General features: G+C 45.4%; 1 protein-coding gene across 1 annotated transcript in view; it reads right to left on the bottom strand.

Annotated features, from left to right (window-relative positions):
* Positions 1 to 4468: 4468 nt before the first annotated feature.
* Positions 4469 to 24927, bottom strand: part of CAMK1D (calcium/calmodulin dependent protein kinase ID) — a gene marked incomplete at its 3' end in the record, with an annotated part of 227028 nt that continues 206569 nt past the window's right edge. The window contains exons 7-11 of the mRNA XM_084268080.1: positions 23083 to 23195; positions 21306 to 21384; positions 9414 to 9501; positions 8246 to 8384; positions 4469 to 4590 (exon numbers count right to left, since the gene is read on the bottom strand). Coding sequence (XP_084124206.1) covers positions 4469 to 4590; positions 8246 to 8384; positions 9414 to 9501; positions 21306 to 21384; positions 23083 to 23195 — 541 coding nt within the window. The remainder of the gene's footprint in view (positions 4591 to 8245; positions 8385 to 9413; positions 9502 to 21305; positions 21385 to 23082; positions 23196 to 24927) is intronic.

The following is a 24927-nucleotide window of genomic DNA, read 5'->3' as shown; positions in this document are numbered from 1 at the left end:
GAGCGTACATGCCCTGATTCCGCTCCGGAGCATGGAGAAAATGCAAGGGACGCTCTTCTGACCATATCATTCATGAAGAGGAGGAAAAGAATAGCTACCTGAACAGAACAGTGGCACAGTTTGTGGTGGGGAAGGGGTCTTGAAAATCAGAGTCTGGGATAAAGAGCCTTTATCCCCTGTTTCTGACACTATTTACACTGCTTTGACCCGACCGTGCGCAGTCAGACCAAAAAACCTGAACTAACTCCTGCTCTTCCACTGGTGGGATCAGTGATCCCTGGGGCCACAACATGCATGCACACACACACACACACACACACACACACACACACACACACAGATATACACGTGTGTCACAGACTGGACCACCCTAGCAGATGGGATGGGGAGGCAGGACCCAGCTGTCGGGATGCCGGGGGGAAACAAGAGGGATTGTGTAAAACTTGCTGCTGGGCAAGAAATCTGGAGGTTACCCGGGGGAGCTCTGTTTGTGCAACATTTGTGAGCAGGTTGCCATCTCCTTGCTCAGCCATTGCTCACAGTGATTTGCCAACCCATCCTCCACGCTTGGTTTCGATGCTATTTTCCTTGAATACTGTAGTCTCCAGGTGCATTTCTGCTTTTTGCTTGAATGAGTGTAATCCTTAGCATCAAGTTTCTGGTGCGAATAAGCATGATAACGAAGGCTAAACTCCCTTTCCATGAATAATTTCTGGGATGCATTCAGGCCCCAATTCACATGGATAAATACGCATGGAGCAAGAATGCAAGTAATCCCATTAAATGGGAAATTCCATGTACTGGAAGGATGATACTTGTGTACCTCAGGGCTCAGTCTTGGAACTGTTATTTTGCCACCAGATGAGTCCCCTGACTCTTTGGAAAGAGCAAAAGCAACAGGCTACAGCCCCCTTGAACCTGTTGGCAAAATCAGTCTGGTCTTTTTGTGCAGTACTCACCTAATGCTGCTCTGGAGCTGTTATCCCAGGGGGAAATAAAAGCACAGATTTCCCTAAATCCAGGCTGGTTAACATCAAGTTCACATCCAAGGACAACATTCTCCCTGCTCACCAATGGCTAAAAGCTACCTGGGTTCCTCTGGGGGCTTGTTTCCCTAAAAGTTGAGTAACACTTAATGAAGGGGCAGCCTTGGGACCAGATGCCACTGTGTGCACCACTTGGGCAGCCTGGAGGTCCACGTTCTGGTTTCCAGAGGGTTTGGAGAGAAAAGCTAGAGGTCAGGGGCTGTTCTGGCTCCTGAGGCTTGGAGAAGTTTTGGACAACCCCCAAAGTTCCCCAGGGATGGGCAGGAGCCCAGAAGACAGACAACTGGTCATAGAAAAAAATACTGTCAGTAGCCATGGAGGTACACAGGATGCATGCACAACAGAAACCCCCATCTAATGCCTACCACTGAACTACATGGGGGTGTCTACCTCTGGGCTGACACCCCTTTCTGTGGTTTGATTCATATCAGGAACGAGCCTCTATCATCGCTTGGTTTTATTTCAATACCACAAACGTAACAGACATAGGTAAAATCCTACTTTATTTTTCTGTACCCACTATTCTAATGGCACCTGTACAATAGCAGCCAGGACAGAAGGGACCCCACCAGCAGAGCAACACAGTCCCAGGAAAGCATCGCTGCCGGGTTTGCCCCGCACTCCTACTTCCCCGCTAGCTGTGCCGATATCCACTCTGTGCTGCGGAAGGGGTGATCCAGCAGGAAGTTAGGATGCACTGGGAATGAAGTCACATGCAAAATCAGCAGCAGAAGCCCCTGCCATGGCAATACTGACTTTCAGCTCGCAGAGTTCATGGGCTGCCTGCCCTCACAACTTCTTCTGCAGGCTAAGGGGGCAGCTGGAGGTTTTCTGGATTTGTTTTGTTTTGTTTTGTTTTCCCAGCAAGAGCACTGCTGTTGGCATCAGAGATGGCCTCTGTGACTCTGGAGGTAAAAATCAACAATCAAAGCTGCAAGCAAAGACAAAGAAGGGGAAGGAGCTGAGGAAAACAAGTTACAAAGAAAAAAACACATCGGTGCCGGTAAAGTAAAGCAGAAAAGGGTAACAGACAGGTGAGTCCAGGCTGAAGTCCTCATGTAAGGAGCAAATCACACACTGTTTAGTAGGACAGTCCATTGAGAAAGAGCCCAGAGGGATTTTTCTACCTGCCTCTTTATGGCAAGGCCAGTTGGGGATTTGGTTTGGATCTTCTACTCTGGGGCTATTAGCCCTTTCCTCACATGCACGCATTGTTTACCCCTGGTTTGGTATTAATTTGTGACAGTGGCAACAGCACTGGGGCATCTTCAGCAAGTGATGCCAGAGCATTTGCTGTTCCAGGCTGTGCTGCCAAGGGGCAAAGGGCTCCAGCCCCCTACAGAAATCTGACCTGGGTGCTGCTAGGTCATCCCAGTTAAACAGATATATACCCAGGTTTAAAGAGGAGTTTTAATCAAGAGATATTTCAGGACTCAATGAGAAGAGAGATCTCTAAGAATGTGGTGAACCCCCAGTCAGGTCTCCAACTGTGTTCCACTGGTGTGAAAGAAGAGCTGCCCACCACCCAGAACTATAGCAGAAACACTTTTGCTTTTAAGTGCTCCTGTTTCTTGTCTTAAGATCCCAGCAGTTGATAGCAAGCCAAAGAGAATGACAACAAATTACATCATAACTACTGCAGAGTATTACAGGAAGGAAACAAATCACCCTAATTCCAAACGTGGAAGGAAAGAATATCCCTCCCAACAGAACACACAGAAAGCACCCAGCAAGGAGGTGCAGCCAGCCTGGGAACCCCCCTCCCTGTCTGCAGGACAGCATGCCTGCCTTCTCTCTCATCACTGCTCTTTGTTTGGCAGATAGAAATCCAGTTGCTTTTCTTTTTACTGAAAGATGTGTTCAGATACTGTATTTTTGTTAGTGGCCTCAGCAACTACATCAGGTCCAAACCCGACCTCAGGTTTCAGAAGAGAAGGCAAAGAGGGAACACTTGAGCCCAAACCTTTGAAATCATTCTACAAAGACAACAATATTCCCATACCAAATCCTGGTTTTGGTTGCACATGTGGAAATGTGGGGAATTCCACTGCTGCCAGACTGGGAGACTGCTTATTTACACCCCTGCAACTGGAGCAGAATAGGGTCAGCTGGGCTTATGAAATTGGGGGGGGGGGTTCAAAATAGTTTGAATTTCTTGGGATAAGGAGTCTCTTCTAAACTAAAGCTTCCTTACTTGGGTTGGCAAAATAAGGTGGCCTTAGAATGAGTTTAAATTGTATTAGACTCATTTTCAGATACCCTTGCAGCAAGACTTTAAGAGCTCCAAGAGTAAATGCTGAAAGTTTTGCTACCAAGATTAAGGTCCAAACTTTTCTATTCATTTTCTAATACTCAGTTTTGGCCAGTCTGGGAGGTGCTGAGCATCAGCAGCACCAGGTAAAGCCCGTGGGAGCTGCTGGTGCTCAGCATGTCTGGCATGGAGCTGTTGGTCTGGATGTGTCCCATGCCAGATGCCAGGCTGGGAGGAGGATGGTGAACTCAATGTCTCTCTGGAGGGCAGCACAGCGAGTCTGTGGCAGAGGATGACTACAACTCCTGGCCCCACATCTTCCTTTTCTTTTGTTCTGCCAGTAACACACAACAACTCAAAGGAGCTGCAGGATGAGACTGCAGGAAGGACATTTTGTTTGTTGAGCTCCAATCCACTCCTGACTGGCACTGTGTACCTGCCTCTCTTCTGAAAGAAGGGTGCTGCAGATCCCCGGCACCACAGGGATGATGCCAAGGATGGACTGGCTCCCAGCCAGTGGCAGTTAAACTCTTGCTGTGGCTTTCAAGGAGGAGGAAGGCAGGGAAAGGGGCGGTTCCTTAATCTGAGCAATAGCAGCTCTGCTAAAGCCAGGCAGACTTGCAGTCGGATTGAAGGAGCGAGAAACGGCATGCCACTGAAATCCTCCCGTGTTGCAAAGTTAACATCAATTCCTACCTACAGAAATAGCCTATCCCCAAGCAGACTGGAAGGAGGGACATTGCTGGAAGTGCTTTTTAAATGAAAAAAAAAAAAAAGCTCAGAAAAGTATCTCTATTTAAATAATCCAGTTGAGATGTTCATAGTTAACGGGAAAAAAAATACAACATATACTGTTACCTACACTGAGAAAAGAGTAAATCACTGGGGAAAAGAATGAGTGTTCATTAGTTAGAACATTGCTAGACTCACATATATATATATATATTTATATATATGTATATATATGTACAGCACCAGAGACTGTTAGATCCGTTCCCCCTGGAGTCATTGCAGTTTGTGATAAATGAAACATTTCAGAATTGCAGTATAAAATATGGCCATAAAAAATCTTCTTTCTTCTAGTCCTTCACTGAGCGTGCACCGCAGGGTGGGATCGTGCAGAGGAACCCTGCCAGCCCAGCTGCCTGCCCACTCCTCGCCGCCCCGGCTCTCACTTGCTCCCTGTGTGCACTGTGGTCACTGTGGTGGGTCTGGGTCTCCGGTCCCCTCCTACTGCAGAAACGCCTGAAGAAGCAGATGAAACAAAACTACAGAGAGTGGATGGAGACATACCTAAAAGGAAAGCCAGAAACAGAGTTAGAAATGTTGGTTTTGGAGGCAGGAATGTGGGCAAAGCTCAGTCTCTTTTGTAGCACGCTACACAGAGGGGACCACAGCTGGAGATGCTGCTCCTGCTCTTCCTGCAGCAATGGGTTGGCTGGGTACCTCCACAGGGCATCTTCTGCCCTCCTGGCCCATGGCCATTCACTTGCTGCCACCACTGGCAGTTGCATGCACAAGTTGCAATGAATAAACGTCCAGCTTTGGTGTATGTTCAACCAATTCCACAGTTCTGAGGCTGAAGATGAAGTGTTCTATAATTAAAAAATCCCTCCAGCTCACAATAATTTTCCTCATGAGCATGCTAAAAGTGATTAAGCTTCTCCTGATGGCCATCTAGCTAAATGAACAGACTGACTGTGCACCTGGACAAAAAAAAATTCCCCAGGCATCCTGAAAAGCTGCTGATAGAGATGTACAGTGGGTCAAACTTGTTGGTGACTTCCAGTAAACCTCGAGGGAATGTAATTTTGTGTGACTTGGACATAATTCTAGCAGCAGCTTATGACACTCCAGGTTTTGCTGGTATGTCTCAAAGACTTCCAGCTAAGAGAGATAGGTTGACTCAAAATTTACCCAGGTAATTCCTTTTGAACTAATCAAAGACTTCTGACAGATATTTTTGAAGAAAAATGAGTGTTTAGCTAAATTAAAATGTTTATAGAAAGTGCCCACTTCCAGTGAACCCAACACCACAGCTTTAAAAACCAAAGCCCTCCAGAGCATAACCCCTGAAAATCCAGTGGGCTGAGTTTTGAATGATGGCTTCAAGATTTTGCTATTCCAGCACAATGTCAGCAGCTTCTACGGAACACATTAATGAAGAGAAATAAAATGTATCCTTGCCAGAGCTTTCTGCAGATGAACTACCCCTCTACCAGTGGCTGCTGAGACCCCACAGGGGAGATCCATAGGTTTTGCCAGCAAGTGCAGCTGTCCATGCAGTTTGGCAGCCTCATAGGCACTGATGTGCAAAGGCAGCTCCGGTGCGAGTAAAGCTGCCGAACGGGGACCTGTCGTAGTCACCCCTTTCTGAGAAGACACAGACTCAGAAATACAGTTGATTTTTCCAGCCTGGTGAAGAAAGGATGGATGAAATCTTTATTAATATAGTCTTGGACTGGTGTTTGATATAGCCCCTTGCCTACCCAGATTCTTTTTGATGCCTGTTATGACTTTTACCTACTTTTCTGCGCTTCAAGGAGGCATTTCAACCTCAGGGATAACTGTGCTGCACCTACACTTGGCTGCATCCCACTTCCCAGCAGTATCAACATTTGACATCTTGGCTTCACACTGAAATCTATCTGTTACCTTAAAAACACAGATACCTAGGCGCTGTAATCAATCTAGGCAGTTCAATAATGTCTAAACAGAACAAACCAGGCATGGACTAGAGAAATCCTGACTGATTCACTTAGACTTTTCTGACAGGTAGTATAATCCAGCCTAATGCATCATCTCTGCCCTGCCCTAGCACAGAGAACAGAATTAGGATGCAGCCTGACATAACCTACTCCCAGGCGAGAGCTGTATTTAATTGTCTTCAACGATGTGAAACTGCTGCATCTGAAACTATTTGGAGAGCTCATTAACAGTTTATTAATAGCATTAGGCAGTACTATATTTTTCAGTGGTGCCACAGCTGTTTCGTGTAACTTGTTGCATGGGATCTTTTTCGTGCAAGAAATCTGTCCCTGGAGAAAACTGCTGAGAAAGGAGGAGGCAGGAGAGAGACCTCAGAAGTTTCCTTTTTTCCCAACAGGAGGTATTTGGTAGAGTGCATTGGATATGTCAGCTCCCTCTTAGTATTGCTCCTTGTATTTGCTGCTGGCTCTCCTCACTGGTTCTCTGGAGCTCCAGCATCTCCTGGCACTTCAACTCATTTCTTTGTGGAAAGGAAGCTCTTCTGTATTACCTCGGAAGTGGGACTTAACCTGGGATGCTTGGAAATCTTTCCATACCTTTCTGCCTCATATTTCCAAGATGAAAAAAAGCACCTATCTTGATGCATCAGGTTCTATCCTTCATATCCCAGCTGACTTCTCCATCACCGAAAAAAATGGTCAGATTCTGTACAGGGACCTGCTGGATTCTGCACTCGTTAAACAGACATTGTTCTCTTCCCACCCTTCTTGTTCACAGATGTTTGTCCATGACTATTCTGACTATTCATTGCTGTTAATTAACACCATTTGGGATTAATCAAATAGATGGGTGGAGATTTATCACCCACCAATTTAAGAGCAAAGCACGCCATCAGACCTCACTGGGGTCCAGCTCAGCCATACTGCAGCAGGAACTGAAACAAAGGCAGGTTTCTCCCCTGTAAGGGTTTTTTATGTCTCTGCATTGCCAGAACATGGTTGATCAGCACTGCATCACTCCTTTGCAGGTGCCAAAAGCGTGCCAGGACCACAGTGATGGTTTTTCGGCAGCAGCTGTAGGATTTGGTACTGGGCATTGCAAACTGGGTATCGGGCATGAATTCCCGTGAAGCCTGGGATGCAAAGGGAAGGGGCTCCCCTCTGGGTCAGCCACAGCCAGGATGCAAAAATACCTCACACCACACCCAGAAGGCAGCAAGAGAAACCCCAGCTGGCAGATAGCTGCACCATCCACAATCCATCCTCAATAGTGGGTGATTTAGATTCCAGAATAATGTGGAATATAGTCTAGAAACAGCCACTTAAGTCCCCAGTCAAGTAAGCACAGACTTGCCATACCACAAGCTATTAGCATTCCTTTTTGGTGTCACGCCTTAAAACGATCTCCTCTAATAGTGAAGTCCACATTCCTCCATTGCATGATATAAAAAAATCTCTGCAGGTGGGCAGGAGCGAAGGAAAGAAATGCTCAGAAGCCAGAGATTAAATAGGCAGAGGAAGCATTTCTGTTTTCCAAACGATCCCTTCACTGCCATAGCTCCTTCCCTGGTGTTCAGAAAAAACCCATATATATCCCGAGCATCTGACTCCATCGGGCAGCTTGCAAATCTCAGTCACAGCATATAACAAACAAGGCAGCAAGCCAAGTCCCACTGCGGTGTACAGAGCATGAGCTCTGCTCAGACAGATGAACCTCTTCGTACAGGAGCTTAATTTGGCCCTGGGAGAGGGAAGCTGGGTCAGACTGGCAGGATCAGTCTCCCCCATGGAAAATGGAAATGGAAAGTAAGCCAATTTTTACAGAAAAATGTCTTATCATAATACTGGAAACTCAAACATAAACAGTTTGAATAAGCTTTTTCAGCTTTCAACCAAATACAAAAGTGGGGTTTTTTTTTTTGCTGTGGGGGTCTGGGTCTTTTTCCCAAGCGAAAGCCCTTTTTCTTCACAAGAAACAGTGTTTTTCTCTCAAAAATGCACCAAGCTGAAAGCTTGTGTTTTGGTGCATAAACTTTTCTGACCGAACTGCTATTTTTTTGGCCAGCTACAAATAAAGGCCTCAGTCTGCCTTTTCAGTCCTTGTTTTGAACACCTGCTTGTGGGAAGCTGAACCTAACAGCAGTGAGGACTGCAGCCTGGGGGGTCAAGGAGAACATGGGGATCCCGTCAATCTGCTTGGTTGCTCTGGTAGGATTTGTGCCAGGAGGTCAGCTACTCACAATCTTTCCGTGTGGCTGCATCGGGAAGCGGCGTGGTGAGGCTGAGGGTGTTGGACACGCTGGCACTCGCGCTGTCCAGGCTGCTGCCAAGGTGTAACCGTCTCATGTGTCGCACAACTGCTGTGGCGTTAAACGCTTGCTGGAGGAAACAGAATAAAATTGGAAGTGGAAGGACTACTTCTGCTCCTCTCCTGGCTGCTCAGCATCGTCAGAAAGTGAACGAGTCCATAATCCTTCAAACTTTTCCCAATTTCTAGTTTCTAAGCTAGGAGCAGCAATATCAAGCCATGCACATTTCTGCCCTGGTCCTGCTCCCTGTCATTCCTTCTAGCACTCAGTTGGGATGTGCCGACCTACAAGGAAAGTCACATTTGACACATCCTTCCCTTCTCCAGCACACAGGGTGTCTGCATTGCTTCATGCCCACTGCGATGCTGACCCCAGCTCCACATGTAACCATGGGTGCTTTAGCTGTGAGCAACCCCAGTGCTCACACTCATTAAGCTTGCACACTTCGTGAGTAGAATCCTCTATAAAAAGCCCTGCAGGCCATTTAACCTCAGTCTGGACCAATTATTTTGACCAAAATTTTGTGCCATAACAGCACTAATCATAGAATTACAGAATCATAGAATCACAGGCGTTGGAAGGGACCTCCAGAGATCATCGGGTCCAACCCCCCTGCCAAAGCAGCTCCCCAGCTCATATTGCACAGATAGGTGTCCAGATGGGTCTTGAATATCTCCAGAGAAGGAGACTCCACCACCTCCCTGGGCAGCCTGTCCCAGGGCTCTGTAGCCCTCACTGGGTAAAATTTCTTCCCCATGTTGGTGTGGAACTTCCTGTGCTCCAACTTGCAGCCACTGCCCCTTGTCCTGTCCCCACAGAGCACTGAAAAGGGGTTGGCCATTTCCCCCTTTATCCCATACTTAAGATATTTATAAACATTAATAAGGTCCCCCCCTTTGTCTTCTTTCCTCTAGGTTGAACAGCCCCAGTTCACTCAGCCTTTCCTCATAGGGGAGATGCTCCAGGCCCTTAATCATCTTTGTAGTCCTTCTCTGGACTCTCTCCAGGAGATCCCTAAAACACTGAGAAGGTGGTTGCGTGGTCAAGGGAGTAGCAGAGGTTCACCTCTAAGTACCACCCTTGGGGATAGGCCACTTACTCTCCATTTGCTTTTCGCAAAGTTCTTCCGGATCTGAGCGCTGACGGACTCGTGGATGTTTTTGTTGAGTGCAGTATCACCAGCGATCCTGAAACAAACAAGACAAGTTTTAGGAGGTTTTTTTTATTTTTGCTCTCCTTGTATATTCTTTCTTCTCCTCCTGGCTGGCCCAAGGTATGATTGTTCCTGCAGTGGATGAAGATTTCATTCACACGAGGGCTCAAACTTCCCACTGCTGCCTCTGCTGGCAGCAGTGGTGGAAAAATCTGGGGCAACAAAAGCAAGTGTAGATAAGGCTTGTAGGTCTGGCAGCTACAAAGAGGTATGGCCTTATTTTGTTGGTGCACGGCTGCTTTCTGTCACCATTACAGCCCTAGATGAAAACATTCTGCCTTTTTTTTTTCCTTTACATCTAAAGATTTAACATCAGCAGACGGAGACTACTTTAGCCTCAGCCATGCAGCAGCTTCCAGAGCCACTCCAACCTGTCTGATTTGTGTTTGCACTGGAGATTTCCCTGCCATCCTGCAACATATATAGCCATTCATCATGATTAATGTAGATTTACAGTAAGGCAGATACATGGATGCTTGCTGAAGCAGCACAGACTCACAGATAACTTAACCTGAACAACAGTCAACCTAAAAACTTAACTGATCTCGTACAGTTTCCTCAACAGATACAAACACACTCAAACCTCCAGTAAACATAATTATTTCAAGGGTGTTTTATTTATTCTTTTAACTCCTCAAGGCACGAGATCTGTCGGATGAGAAGGCACCATAATGAACTGATGCTGGGCCATGTGCTGGGGTAATTACTGCTGTCTAACTTAGGTGAAGCCAAGAAGCAATGATTGCCTCCTAAGTCACATGTGATGTTTTCAGAAATCAATTTTTTAGCCACAGTGCAGAAACCCAATGTCCATTGCCAACAATAATTTTAAGAAACTGAAGAATCCATTAGGCCCAGAGTCTCCCTGTCTGGGGACCTCTAATAAAATAATCAGAGGATCTGGGGGACTCAACGGTCATGTAGCTTCCCCCCACCCCAGTTCTGTCAAAATAATTTTGACAGATATTTGGCTAACTGGTCCTTAAAGATCTCCAAAAGATGGAGACTCCTCAGGCAACCTACTCCAGTGCTCCACTATCTCTCAGAAGACGTGGAAAATAGTTTATTCCCTTTGTATTTGTAGCATTCTTTCACATATTTGAAGACTGTTATCATGTCTTCTCTCCGTCTTCTCTTCTCTAGACTAAACAAACTGATTCTTTCACTGTTTCTTCATAACTCATATTTTCTAATCCTCTGACCTAGTGAGCTTCTCTGGATTTTCTCCAAAGAGTCCACATCTTCCTGAGAGGGCGGTACCTGAAGCATTCTCTGTTTTCCAACTAAGGCAGCAGAATGGCAGCATTGCTTTGTCTTTCTTAAAAGATGAAATTCTGCTTACATGCTCCAGCCTGCTGTTTCTACTTATGTGTGCCATGAATTGGAAACATTAATTTCACCCAAGTTGTTCCAATCTGTCACCCTGTTCTTCAAAGCTTTTTCTAACTTTGTGTCAGTGGCACCTCTAAGTACTGCTCTCTGGGACCGGTCTTCTCCAAGTTTCTCCCCTCCTTCCTGATGGCAACACTCACTCAAGATGTGAGAGAAATGAGATGAACTACTTGCTCTTGGGGGTAAACTAAGAGACTAGACCCTAAAATGTGTGCCCTCTCCAGAAGGAAATGGGGGCTCTGGTTACCCAGGATATGGAGATGGCTGGGATATTCAATGACTTTTTTGTCATGGTCTTCACCAGCAAGTGCTGCAGACACACACTTCCTAAGTCACTGAAGCCAAAAGCAGGGACTGGGAGAATGAAGAACCACCCACTGTAGGAGAAGATCCAGTTTGACACTAAGGAATCAGCATCACAGAATCATAGAATCACAGGGGTTGGAAGGGACCTGGAGAGATCATTGGGTCCAACCCCCCTGCCAAAGCAGCTCCCCAGCTCATATTGCACAGATAGGCGTCCAGACGGGTCTTGAATATTTCCAGAGATGGAGGCTCCACAATCTCCCTGGGCAGCCTATTCCAGTGCTCTAAATTGGAGACACATGGATTTGATGGATTGAAAAATTGGTGGAAAAGGAATTAGCTGAATGCTCACACTCAAAGAGTTGTGCTCAACAGCTCAATGTCCTATTGGAGACCAGTGACAAGAGTCTTTCCTCAGGGGTCAGTATTGGGACTGGTGCTGTTAAACATCTTTGTCAGTGACATGGAGAGTGGGATTGAGTGCACCATCAGCAAGTTTGCCGATGACACCAAGCTGTGTGGTGCAGTCAACACACTGGAGGGAAGGGATGCCATCCAGATGGATCTTGACAGGCTTGAGAGGTGGGTCCATGTGAACCACATGGTTCAAAAAGAACAAGTGCAAGGTTGTTGCATGGGGCAGTGCAATCCCAAGCACAACTTGGTGGAGAATGGATTGAGAGCAGCCCTGAGGAGAAAGACTTGGGGTGTTGGTGGACAAGAAGCTCCACATGACCCAGCAATGTGTGCTTGCAGCCCAGAAAGCCAACTGTGTCCTGGTCTGCATCACAAGCAGTGTGACCAGCAGGTCATGGGAAGTGATTCTCCCCTTCTTCTCTCCTCTTCTGAGATCCCACCTCGAGTACTGTGTCCAGCTCTGGGACCCCAGTACAGGAAAGACATGGAGCTGTTGGAGTGAGTCCAGAGGAGGCCAAGAAGGCAATCAGAGGGCTGGAGCACCTCTGCTATGAAAACAGGCTGAGAGAGTTGGGCTTGTTCAGCCTGGAGAAAAGAAGGCTCCAGAGAGCCCCTTCCAGTACCTAAAGGGGCTACAGGAAGGCTGGAGAAGTTCTGTTTGCAAGGACAGGGAGTGACAGGGCAAGGGGGAACGGCCTTAAGCTGAAGCTCTCCTTGCACTCCTCAGCCTTTTGGTACAGACAGGCCGTACAGTCACTCCAAAATGTAACGAGCACTCTTCTCTGTCCTAGGACACTTCCTCAGTGGAGGCAGGTGTCCCCAACATGAGCCATGTGGTAGCACTGACCATTATACTAGAAATCTGCAGAAGAAAATGCTTAATATGTGGACAGCCTCCACCCACAGTATCTGTTCAGCAACTGATGAAAAAGACCAAACTGCAAAGAGAAAATTTACTCACATTTGCAAAGAACATTTTTCCTCCAAATCTAATGAAGCATTTTTGCTTTATGAACAAGTTTGTTAACAAGCTGTGTTAGCACAGATCATGTTTCCCTCTTGTCAAATGTTATTTTGAAAACATGGGCAGACCAAGTTCTTGGGGTATGATACCCTTGCCAGCTCTTCCAGAAGGTCTTTCCTGCCAGCATCCACAAGGGCTTGCAAATGTGTGTTTGCTATATGAAACTTCATTGGGCGTGCAGCTCAGACAAAGGCTATATATATTTATGTATATTGAGTTTAGGGATCATTTTCTGAAATTCTAATGTTTTCAATAAGAAACTGCTGGTTCCAATAGATCATGAAGTGTCTTCCAGCACCATGGATTCTATGCTCACTATGTAATCCTGGTATTTCCAGAAAAATAGTCTTAGGATTTGGGTGTTTCCAAAGTAGGGAAAATAGTAGTTGTTTACAAGGGATGAACCCCGTAAAGCCCTCAAACACTGCAGGATCATCCTACACCTAAGGTTTCTTCAGCAACATTAGCACATTGCAGATTTTAATCAGAGGAAAATATCAGCGGTGCTGGGGGTAATTTAGCACAACAGGATTGGTTCAAACACGAGCTTGTATGCCAAACATTGCGGCCCAAAACTCAGCCCTGGCTGCCAAAGCCAGGTGTGGGAACATTCTCCAAGATGCCTCTGAAGAACTATCCTGGTAATGGTGCAATGCTGTAACATGAGGACTCTGAGATTTTACTGTATTTTTGCACTTGGAGGATCTTCAAACTTTAATAAAATACTAATGGAAATGTTGTGTCTATAGTATAGTTTTACTTCTAGGAAAACAAAAGAGATGTTAGCTTCCATTTGCTGTTGATGTTTTGCTGGAGATGTGGAGGTTTAAGGATATGGGAGAGGTGGAGGTGAGCAGGTATCATGGAATCATAGAATCACAGGGGTTGGAAGGGACCTGGAGAGATCATCGGGTCCAACCCCCCTGCCAGAGCAGCTTCCCAGTTCATATTGCACAGGGAGGTGTCCAGACGGGTCTTGAATATCTCCAGAGATGGAGACTCCACCACCTCCCTGGGCAGCCTGTCCCAGGGCTCTGTCACCCTCACTGTGTAAAAGTTCTTCCCCATGTTGGTGTGAAACTTCCTGTGTTCCAACTTGCAGCCATTGCCCCTTGTCCTGTCCCCACAGAGCACTGAAAAGGGGCTGGCTAATTCCCCCTGCATCCCATACTTAAGATATTTATAAACATTAATAAGGTCCCCCCCTTAGTCTTTTCTCCAGGCTGAACAGTCCCAGCTCACTCAGTAGAATTTGTATCTTCTGTTAGTGTTTGAAAAGATGAGAGAAGCTTTTGGGCACACACTCACCCTGAGGTGGGTATCATGAGCATCGTCACATCTACACCGAATTTATTCAATCACAAACTTTAGTTTCCCTGCTAAGCAGATAATGTATGAAATTTAATAGAGATACTGGCTTTACAGCATGTTAAAATCACCCTTCCACCTTTCCCTAAATCTCCAAGTCTTTAAACCATCTTGCTTTTCCTTTTTGGACAAAAACATCTCAGCATCTTTCTTTCTTCCTCCCTCTCCTGCACAACATGCTCTTCTCCTACAGGAATCCTTTTCCTACAGAATCTCCTACAGGAATCTCCTTTTCCTACAGAAACAGCCACCTTCTGTTTCAGAGATGATCAAACAGATCCCAATCTAATCAAACCCTGAGCAAGAGTTCTTGGCTTTGCAGCTGACTTTGAAGTTAAAGGCATCAGGACTGAAGCTTGTTTTTTACTAGCTGTACCAGTTGGCCCAGTGAAAGATAATACTTCTACCTACCTCACAGGCATACAAAAAGAGAATCGGAATAATGCATGGCCTGTTATCACACTGAGCATCACCCAGCACTAAGCAAGCACTGATTAGCCTAACTGAAACCTGGCTTTTCTCTCAGGGCCCCAGTTTTGCAGCCCCTGAAAGCTGCTACACGCTGACAGTGACTTGGGGAACTCTGTGTGTGAGTTGTTAAATACACAGAATCAACATTTCAACGCACTGAATTGGATACCAAGAGCCACAGTTTTACCACTCTCCATCAAATACTTCCACTGAAGCTAAGAGGGATATTTCTCATGAATAACCATAACAAACACGGCCCTGTACATGAGAGGAATCTAATCTAATGATCAAATACTACTTCATAGTATCTAATCCATTTTAGATCTCTATCTGGGTTCAAAGCTACCACAGTAATAGCAGTTCTGAGCTTTTAGAAGAGTCTCCAACAAAGACAAACCCAGTAAATTTCCTTTTGGATGGTTCTTTGTTAGCATACTGCAAACACATGTCTCTCACATCGTTCCTGCCCACAATGGCAGGCAGAGTCTTTCATCTGCCATTATTTTCTGAACCTTCATACTGAAGGCAGCCAACTCAAATGCTGTGCTAGCCAAGCAGTGCTTGGAAATACCTTGAGTATGATGACAGGAAACATGGAGTTAGCTGTAATGGATAACACTGAAGGATCATAACTCTTCTATACCTATACACACACACGCATGCATATAAATATACATGTGCACATGCTCTATCAGTGATTGTCCAAAATAAATAGAGTGCAGGGATGATCTCGATAAGAGTTTGATTTAATGTTGTAAACATCAGCAGTTCCCTTCAGGGAGCCCTTTTCACACTTCAAGCAACATTGTCTGAGAACTGAGCTCTTTGTAAACCATGTCCTTTCCCCGGGTGGAAATTATTATCTGGCTCATGCTCTCTGGCACATAATAAACACTTAGGGTCATGGTTACAATTTGCAGAGGCTCAACCCTTGCCAAAGCTTTGAGATTATTTGGCGTGGGTGGGGATGGACGTTGACATGTCCCAAGTATCTGGGTTCCCTCTGCACGAGCAGAGGCGAGAGCCACACTCGTACCCACGGACACAGGTATCTAATTTACTGCCACAACCTCATCCTCCCCTATAAAGTCCATACAGGGAAGTGATAAATACACTTAATTTAGATGTCCCAAGTTGCCTTTTATGTCATATTGGCTTCAGCATATGTCTCTCAATCCCATTTAAGGTCACTTGGGAAATGCATGAAATTCACACCATGACTTCCAACTCCTGTACTACTTCCCTAACCATTGGACCTTCTCCTCGCCCTCTGAGGACTGTTACCTTTCCCGCTGACATAAGTCTGGAGGCTGAATTTGGGGCTGCAGGACCCAGTTTGACCTGACAGAGAGCACAGTGTGATCCCATCGCTAGAAAAACCGGGTCCTTGCGTTTCTGCTGCTCTCCTTCCATCACTGCAGCCTGAGCGACTGCCCTAAACAGGATGTGGGTTCTGACATAGCAACATATTTAATAAACTTAATTGCTGCTATTAATATGAGCTAGGGAAGCATTAAAATGTATCAAGCTGCAGCAAAATGACCCCATTCTTTTGTTACCTTCGTTTCCCATGTTCTTTTCAAAAAGTCACCGCAGAGCAGCTAAGCAGAAGGTTGCAGCTTTGCAACATGCCATAAACAGTGCAAACTTCAGTAAAAGAGATGCCATAAAGCAAATAACTTTTCCAATGGAAAGAATAAGTCACCTGCATCTTAAACTGGAGCAATCTGTATAAATGGACAGATTGTACAGGCTGGGGTGTGATTATTATACCAACAAATCTTACATATTGTACTGTTTCAGCTACCATACTTCACTGCAATTATTAGCCTCCTTTTCTGCCAACTCGAAGTTTAACATACTGTCCCCCTGCCAAGGCCATTTGATTATAAATAGCAAAACATCACGTAAACGCAGGCATGTGGGGAGCAGATACGGAACAGAAAAGTGGGCCATTGGGAAGAAGTATTTACTTTTTTTAGGGTCTGATCCTGTACAAACATTCAGTCATGTGAATAGCTGGCTGTTCTTGAGCAGTTTCCCGAAATTCAAAGAGATTATTAACCTTAAAGGCACCAATGTAATATATGGCAAGATTCAGTTCTTGTAAGCTTTGTTTGGAAGTTTTCAATGAAAACGTGGTGATTAAAATCAGAGGCATATTTTGGAATCAGTTTGTGCTTCACAAACATGATACATTGAAACAACAGTAACTCATGGCCAGGTAGCTATCTTAGACACAGTTAACTATTTTTATCATAATCACATTCTGATGAATGCATTAAGTTTCATGATTTGATAGATTTCTTCCTAATTTGTGGCTGATCCCAATGGTCTGGCACTGGAGGAAAAGATTTCACAGAAAAAGGGATAGCTGGAAAATGTGACTACATGGAGCCACCCCTCCATATATTCTAATTCTCTGTTATCTGCACACCATCGGTGACTTGGGTTGATGTTCTGTGCTCATCTGTGGAGACAAGGAGCCAAACCCTGACCCTCAGTGGCAAAACTCACAACCTCAAGAATCAGGATTTTACTTTACGTGAACTATAGGATTCAAAGATGATTCTCCAGTTACTTTGCTCTACAGAACCAATCCCAAAGACAAAAAAAAAATACCTTTTGTGGGATGAAATTAAGGCCTACGTGAAGTGTAAGCACTCTGCAAGAGCATATCATTTCTGGGGCCACTTGAAGTCTGTGAAGACAACGCTATGTAAGCACCATGGAAGGTGATGTTGTTAAGGGGGATGAACGTACACTGAAAAATGCATGCTCATGGGAAAAGGTGGTATGGGATGCCCCCTCTCTCTGTTGGCTGAAGACTTACATCCTTATCTCTGACTGCTGCAATACTAAATGCAATCACCAGAGAGGAACTGGAGCCTGGACTTCTTGGAAACTTAAAAATGCCCAGGCTGACAGAAGGACAGAGTTGGCCACCGAGAGGAATCATAGAATCACCTGGGTTGGAAGAGACCCTTTAGATCACCGAGTCCAACCATGGACTAACCCTGACCAGTCCATCTCTAGATCATGTCCTTAAGCACTTCATCCACATGCCTTTTAAATACCTCCAGGGATGGTGACTCCACCACCTCCCTGGGCAGCCTGTTCTAATGCCTGATAACCATTTCAGTACAGAAATTCTTCCTGCTACCTAAATGGGAAGCACAGAGCTCTCTTCCTCCTCCACCGAAAAGGCCTTTCCCTTCTTCAAAGGGGAGGGATGATGCAATTGCAACTAATGGCAAAAGGAGACCCTAGCACTGACTATGAAATAACAGATAATATCCAGGTGAGCTGCTTTGATTACCCACCCATAAAGGTATTTTAGTGGCATTTATCAATATAGAGTCCTCACCCTGCAAAAAATCACTGCACCATTCTCCAGAGAGGTCCATAACTGCAACATGTATGTCACAGGAAGATTTTCAGTGCAGGAAGGAATGAGATAACAATTTTTTTCTCAAGAGCTCACTGGGGAGAACAGAGACAGATCTGGAGCTGTGTCTTTGGAAACCTCCATGCCTTGTTGCCAATGTATTACTGTCCTGCTCTTTAATCCACTGGTACATATTGTCTCCATTTCGAGGGGAGGTAGATTTGGGATGTGGGGTGGAAATGTGGTGAATATTTTAACCCTCCCTACTGTGGTCCATCTGCACTTCTGCCATCTCAAAGGCTGACCCGGAGTCATACTTTACACAGCTGGGAGGTAGTCTTGCAAAGTCAGCCTGGTAGAAGACTCCTTGCCACAGAAATTGGGGAAAACTATTTTGGTTTTTTTTTTTTGTTTTGTTTTGTTTTGTTTTTGTGTTTTGGGTTTTTTTTTTAAAATGGCATATTGGATTCTGTATAAAATATTGAAAGTTATGGAGCAGCCTGTGAGTTTCCATTGGCCACTGGCCATGACATGCAAAAGAAAAGAAAAAAAAGAAAAGAAAAAAAAAAGAAAGAATGAAAACACTTTATATCATTTTGTTCCTTTAGGAGGGCCCAGAAGCTGCGTGTGTTACAAGTGCCACGTTTCTTTGTTGCACTCCAGCAACCAACGCAGATGTAGTGGGCCAAGAGCTGGATGCTTATGTTATGTATATCTTGGATGTCAGGCTCTGGAAAAATCTGTCTCTCAGTTATACAAATGGTCACCTCATTCTCTGCTGGGAGTTGCATTCCCATTGTTTATTCTGTATTTCTAACACTGACTTTTGTAACTTGTTTAATTTCCTGAGAGTCAGGTCAGTATCATTTAGAAATGGTTTGAGTGAGGGTATTTTTTTCAGCTCACAAAAGCTGGATTTCATTTCCCAGATTTCCTTTTTGTCACACAGACAATGTAGTTATTGATGGGACATTGGAAAAAGGGCAGGGCCAGGTCTTGACTTCTCATCTCCATTTGTATCGATGCCAACCACTGATGCAGCTAAAAACCATCTGTAAAATGTTTCTCAGTGTCATTGGCATGAAAAGCAGTAACTCTGCTTTCCTAAATGATTTACATTGCCTTCTGCATCCCAAGCCTTTCCTAAAACCTTTTCATTGTAAAGGCTGAGCCTCAATCTTATCTTCAGCTTAATTTGTAATCACAGTGACTGACAAACTGGAGTCAGGCATTGATAGATCACTCCTGCCATGAAGAAATCAGTGCCATCTCACTGTCTTTCTACCACTTCTGTAGTCATAACTTACTGAACTCATGAGTGCCAAATTGTTAATAATGGGGGTAATCCATCAGCCTGTATATTGGTTAAAGTTTGCCAGCAGCTAAGCCAGAATGGTAAAAATCTTTGAAAGTATTTACTTTCCATCTTCCCAGGACTGAGAGCAGCAATGAGATGAGACAAAGCAGTGAGCATCAGAGAGAGGGCATAAACCCCCTGAAGCCAAACTGCAGTATTTGTTCTGCAGCTACAGCAATTGAGTTTTACTCTGCCTTGAAATTTAACAGGACTTTAGGCTGTGCACCAAGATCTGTCCATTCAGAGCTAGGAAGATTCAGGAACGTGTCCAAAACCCACATCTGCTGTGAAAGCAGAGGTGACCAGACACCTGCTGATAAAGCTCCCCAATCTCAGAGGGATGCAGACTCCATCCTCTGAATGAACACCTCCAAATCCCAGCAGGAAGCAGTGTTACCTTAAAACTTACTGACAACTTCTGTGTTGGTGCTTTTCTCGTCACGTGTTTTATACTCAGTTACACTAATGAGGCTGATCCCTAGGCTCAAACTGCATCACCAGGCTAGTTTTGCAGTCCATCAAGTTGTCGAGCTAGTTATGACACTGGCCCAGTTGCTTTTTTGAGGGGCTATGGAAGCTCAGGAGAAACTTTTGTTCCCCTGCATGGTTTTATGGTCTTCTCCAGCCAGCACTCCAGAAACTGCAAAAGGAAATTTTATTTGTGGTAATTAGGATAGCATAAAAACACAGCCTAATGCACACCAGGGGTGAAAATAACATGCTATTGACTCCTTTCTGTTGCAGCTATTATAACAGCAAAAATAATATCTTGCTTCATGTAGGGCTCCCTGCCCTGAAAGGCTTAGATCCAGAGCCCATTTGCAGGTGCAGCTGGTAGTGTGGGGTGATGATGCTCTGTCACTCATGGCTGGTCAAAAGTCCATGATCTACTTTTGCTTCAGCTACATAATCCTTGGGTAATGTTGGTGAAGTCATCCATGTGTAAAGGTATGATATAATTTAAAGAACTTACTTAGCAGCAGTCTAAATTATGAATACAGTCAGACCAGGTGCTTTTCTGTGGTCACTGCAGAGTGAGTGCATTGCTATAGCCAGTTCGGACTTAGATGACCCTTCTTTAGAGCTTCCCCTCTCTTCCATTCAACAAGAGAGGAAAAACAGCGAATCAAACCAGGTCTTTACTGCAAGTAGGAGGTGGACTATCATCTGTGAAGCACAGATGAGGACTTCCTACTTCATGAGATGCTCTTGAGTCTCTCCATGATGATTAAGGCAGTGGAACACCTTCCTTATGAGGACAGGGTGAGGGAACTGGGCAAATTTAGCTTGGAGAAGAGGAGACTGAGGGGTGACTTTATGAATGTTTATAAATATGTAAAGGGTGAGAGTCAGAAAGACAGAGCCAGGCTCTTCTCAATGATGGCCAGTGATAGGACAAGGGGCAACATAGGAAGTTCCATGTGAATGTAAGTAGGAACTTTTTCCCTGTGAGGGTGACAGAGCCCTGGGACAGGCTGCCCAGAGAGGTTGTGGAGTCTCCTTCTCTGGAGACATTCAAACCCACCTGGATGTGTTCCTGTGTGATTTAGTCTGGGTGATCCTGCTCTGGCAGGGAGGGTTTGACTAGATGATCTCCAGAGGTCCCTTCCAACTCCTAACGTTCTGTCATTCTGTCATTCTGTGAATGCTCTGATATTACTTTGGCAAAGGCCTCATGAGCAAGTTGATACCCAACTTTCTGCACACCTGCAGAATTTGACCTTTTGCCCCAAAATATGATTTCTGGGTTCAATCATTTTGGCATATTCCACTGCTTCACTACAGTCAACATGTATAATTCAGCATTCCACTGAATCCTTACATAGATACTCTACGAGTTCATAGTGATTAAAGTCCAACATGGATTTCCAGGACAAGCTGGAGGACAAAGGTAGGGGTTTTAAGAATAAGAGCAGATAGTTATTTAGTAGGGGTTAGTACAGTTTACTGTCACTACAGAACAGGTGACACAAAAAACACTTCCATGATGTGGAAGAGCATGTAAAACGATGCTCTCTGTCCTGAGAGTTTCACACAGCAGTGACTGTTGCTTACCAAGGGTGCCGTGCTGCTTGCTCACAGGTGTATCTTTTATTTGGGTCCTTCTCCATCAAATTCCGAATGAAGTCTTTAGCTGGGGAAAAAAAAAAAGAGATGATTATTTAAAGAGACAGGGTTGATGCCCAGTTCTGCTGCAGGATGATCAGCTGACAGCACTGACCAGGCTACCAAGTGCCATCTGGTCACAGCACCAGAAAATGACCCTGGGTCATTTGTCATATATTAGTATAGATACAGCCCAAGGGACTTCAGACCAAACTCAGGCTATTTAGTATGACAGATAAAAGCTGAAGGCATCTAATCCTGTGAGTATATTTAGGAGTGGGATGTAAAACTCAGTCAGCAGAGTACAGGCCAGCTAGCTCCTGGATCCCTGGTCATCCAAGTGCCTCTGACCACCTTAGTGGCCTGAATATGGCCATAACTCTTGGAGATGGTGGTAAACTGAGTGGGAAAGGCAAGGAGGGGGTCAGATGCCACAGTGAAAGGAGCTTCTCATTTCTCACTCCAAGCAATCGCACGCAAAGGCAGCTGTGAGGACATGCTGCATATTTAAAAACAAGTTACTGAGGGAAATGGAGTCCCTTGGGCTTGAGGCAGTGTGTTTTCAGTAGACACTATAAAGGAGGGAAGGGAGATCATAGCATGGCATGTGTCCAGTAGTTTCAGGAGAGAGGAGTTGAAGGAGGCACAGCAAAGCCAAAAATGGCAGGAAAATCTTGGATTTAGGTGGTGTACTCCCCCCCCCCCACCCTCCCCCCAAAGGGGTCTGCCAGTAGACCTTCATATTTTCTCAGAAAACCCTTATGGGCTTAAAAAAACTTCTCATCACATATATCTCTAAGCAATCCATCACAATCATATCTGGACCACAGATGTAAGCAGCATGAAATGTTGTTCTATGCAGAGATAACAGGATACATAATCATTTTTAAAATAAACCACTTCTTTTTATATCTCCCCTGCCTTAATCAGCAGCACTAATCGATCAGAAAACTGCACTTCTAGACATAATTTTGTCTGATAAAAAGTTCCTAGAATTCATTCATCTGTCATGAAAGACCAGATGTTCCCCCAGGTTGCACACCGAGCTTGTGTGTCAATGGCACACTGGGGGTGTAATGCCAAACTCACCCCAGCTGTCACCTGCAGACCCTGGTGCTGGCAGACCACAGCCTGTGCAGGATTCAGAAGCCTTCAGGCACATTTGCCAGTAACAAGGCAGTACATCTGCCTCTCTGACTGAGGCTATGGAATAAATGGCTTCTGAGATGGGTGGGGACCTGGGCGAGCGTATGGGCAGCTATCTGGATCTGACCACACAGACAGTACTTCCAGCTTGTGAATCTGCTTAGCTGCCTCATTTGGAAGACATTAATTTCTTGGGTTATTTGCTGTACAAACTGCAGGCTCACTTCAGACCCGTATCAGGGCCAAACTAGTTTGCCTCCTCATCGTTAATGACACGTAAACCATACGCATTTTATTTGCATATGATGGAGAGATTAAACTGCTTTGTCTTCTTGGGATACTCCTTTGCTGGTTTCACTTTCTGTCCTATTTCAGTGATCTGTGTGTGACTGGACAAAATGGTACTTAATTTGCTCTCCTGCAGAAATAACTTCGCAAAACTCTTTCAGCTGAAAGAAATGCACATTCCTGGTGGTTTTCAGTTAAAAGGAACTCTGCATTCCCACCCTAGAGGAGGAGACCTGCCACAAGCAGGCAGGCAGGCATCATAGTTGCAATTAAATGAGCTGTAGCATCTTACCAGACTCGGAGATGTCATCCCAGTACGGTGAGTCAAACTCATACTCCGCCTTAAGGATCTGCTCAAAGAGTTTGGAGTCATTTTCATCATAGAAAGGGGGATACCCACAGAGCCTAGAGAAAGAGAAAAGAGACATGTGACCCTCAGACCTGCCTCTCCCAAGAAGGTGAGAAAGAGGGAGGAAGAAGAAAGGAAATGTCTTGTTTAATATTTGTCCTGTTAAGCTTTCTAGCAGGCAAGCACTACCATGAGAGGAGTTTGTTCAAGGACATGTAAACCCACCTCCAAAGACTGGCACCATTCTGGACAAAGAGGAATTCTGTATACAAACTCGGTGCAGTTGACCCTACACTGACCCATGCAGAAGTCCTGGCCTTCCTCCATGTTTCATTAACACAACCACCAGCCCTTCCATCCTCTCCTATACATGTGGCAAGAGGAGCTTTCGTGGGCTGCACTGTATATCCACAGAGCACTAGTCCCTCTCATCCCAGAGCACAACCATTCCCCATTCAAGAGCCTTCTCCATACTGGCTTCACTGCTGTGGTTGTCCTTCTCACTCAGCAGCTTACACAAGCCACTTGCACCAGCTTTAGTCTCTCCCAGGCAGCAGTAGGGCAGAGCCCTGGGAACCAGAGAGACACATGGGAGGTGACGACACCCACCCAGCCACCCGCATGGTGTCAGGATGTGCTCTGAGCACCATCCATGGTTTCTATACTGTGCAAGAGACTGTAGCTGCATAGGAAGGTTTGCTGTACAACTGGAGAGCCACTGGCCACCTGCATGGACCTCTTCTCCAGCACGCTGGGGAGAAAGAGCTGGTGGAAAGCAGGACAAGGAGCCCCACAGAGCTGTCACGCAGAGGGCAGGCTGTGTCTGTGGCTTGTGCCATGTTCTGTGTCCCCAGGCACAACGAGGAGGATGCCTGGGAGTCACTCCACCTCTGCAGCAGAGCCTGCACAGGCTGCACATGGACCTGCTACAGTTGCAGAAACACACACAGCCTTTCCTTTTCCTACTTCTGCAAATGATTTTGCTGCCCACATCAAATTCCCTACCTTGCCCAAGGCTAACAACAGTCTTGTCCTGGTTTTTCAGGATTTATAATCAGACTTCCCAAAAAATCTAGCCCCAGGACAAGTAGGACACTGAACACTATTTGCCTGGTTTGAGCTAAAGCACGCGGGGCGCACCCACACAGTGCTGCAGTCACTCCTCCAGCCCTGCAGAGCTGGGAAAAAACACATCCAGAGCTGCCTTAGGCAAATGTAGTGTTAAACCTCCCATGTCAGCCATCATTCATGTCCAGCCGATGCTGCATGCAGTAGCCTGTCCCTCTCCGTGCAGACATGCCAGCGGAGATGCCCCTTCTTCAAGTTTTAACACTCACATTGCAAAAAGCCATATCTACCCCTGAGGCTGGCTCAAGGTTTTAGCAACCCCATTCTGCTCATGGCTAACCAGGCCTTTCTGCCTCTACTGTCCCTTACTGAGATGACACATTTTTTTCCCTTATCTCTAGACTATGGTGTAAATTATTCTTTCACATACTTTGCCGATACTGCAATGATCTTCTTCCTTCAGTTTTCTTAAACCCTGAGTCAATCAGCCCCCATAAAGCATTTAATTGGAGAGACCCAGCCATTCCAAACAGACTGAAGGTCCAGCTGAAACACTACACTGTAGGAGCAAGGGGAGGGTACTGTAAGAAATGAAATACTGGAGTTATTTATAACCCACAGCCAGCCGTCTGCCCTGGAGGTTATTTGAACCAACTCAACACTTGAGGGTGAAAGGAGCAATGTTTTGTTGGCTCTGAAGAGCCAGTGTGCTTGATAAAT

Source organism: Gallinula chloropus (assembly GCF_964237585.1).
Source record: "Gallinula chloropus genome assembly, chromosome: 1".
NCBI classification, from domain to species: domain Eukaryota; kingdom Metazoa; phylum Chordata; class Aves; order Gruiformes; family Rallidae; genus Gallinula; species Gallinula chloropus.
This window is presented reverse-complemented; position numbering and strand designations above follow the sequence as displayed.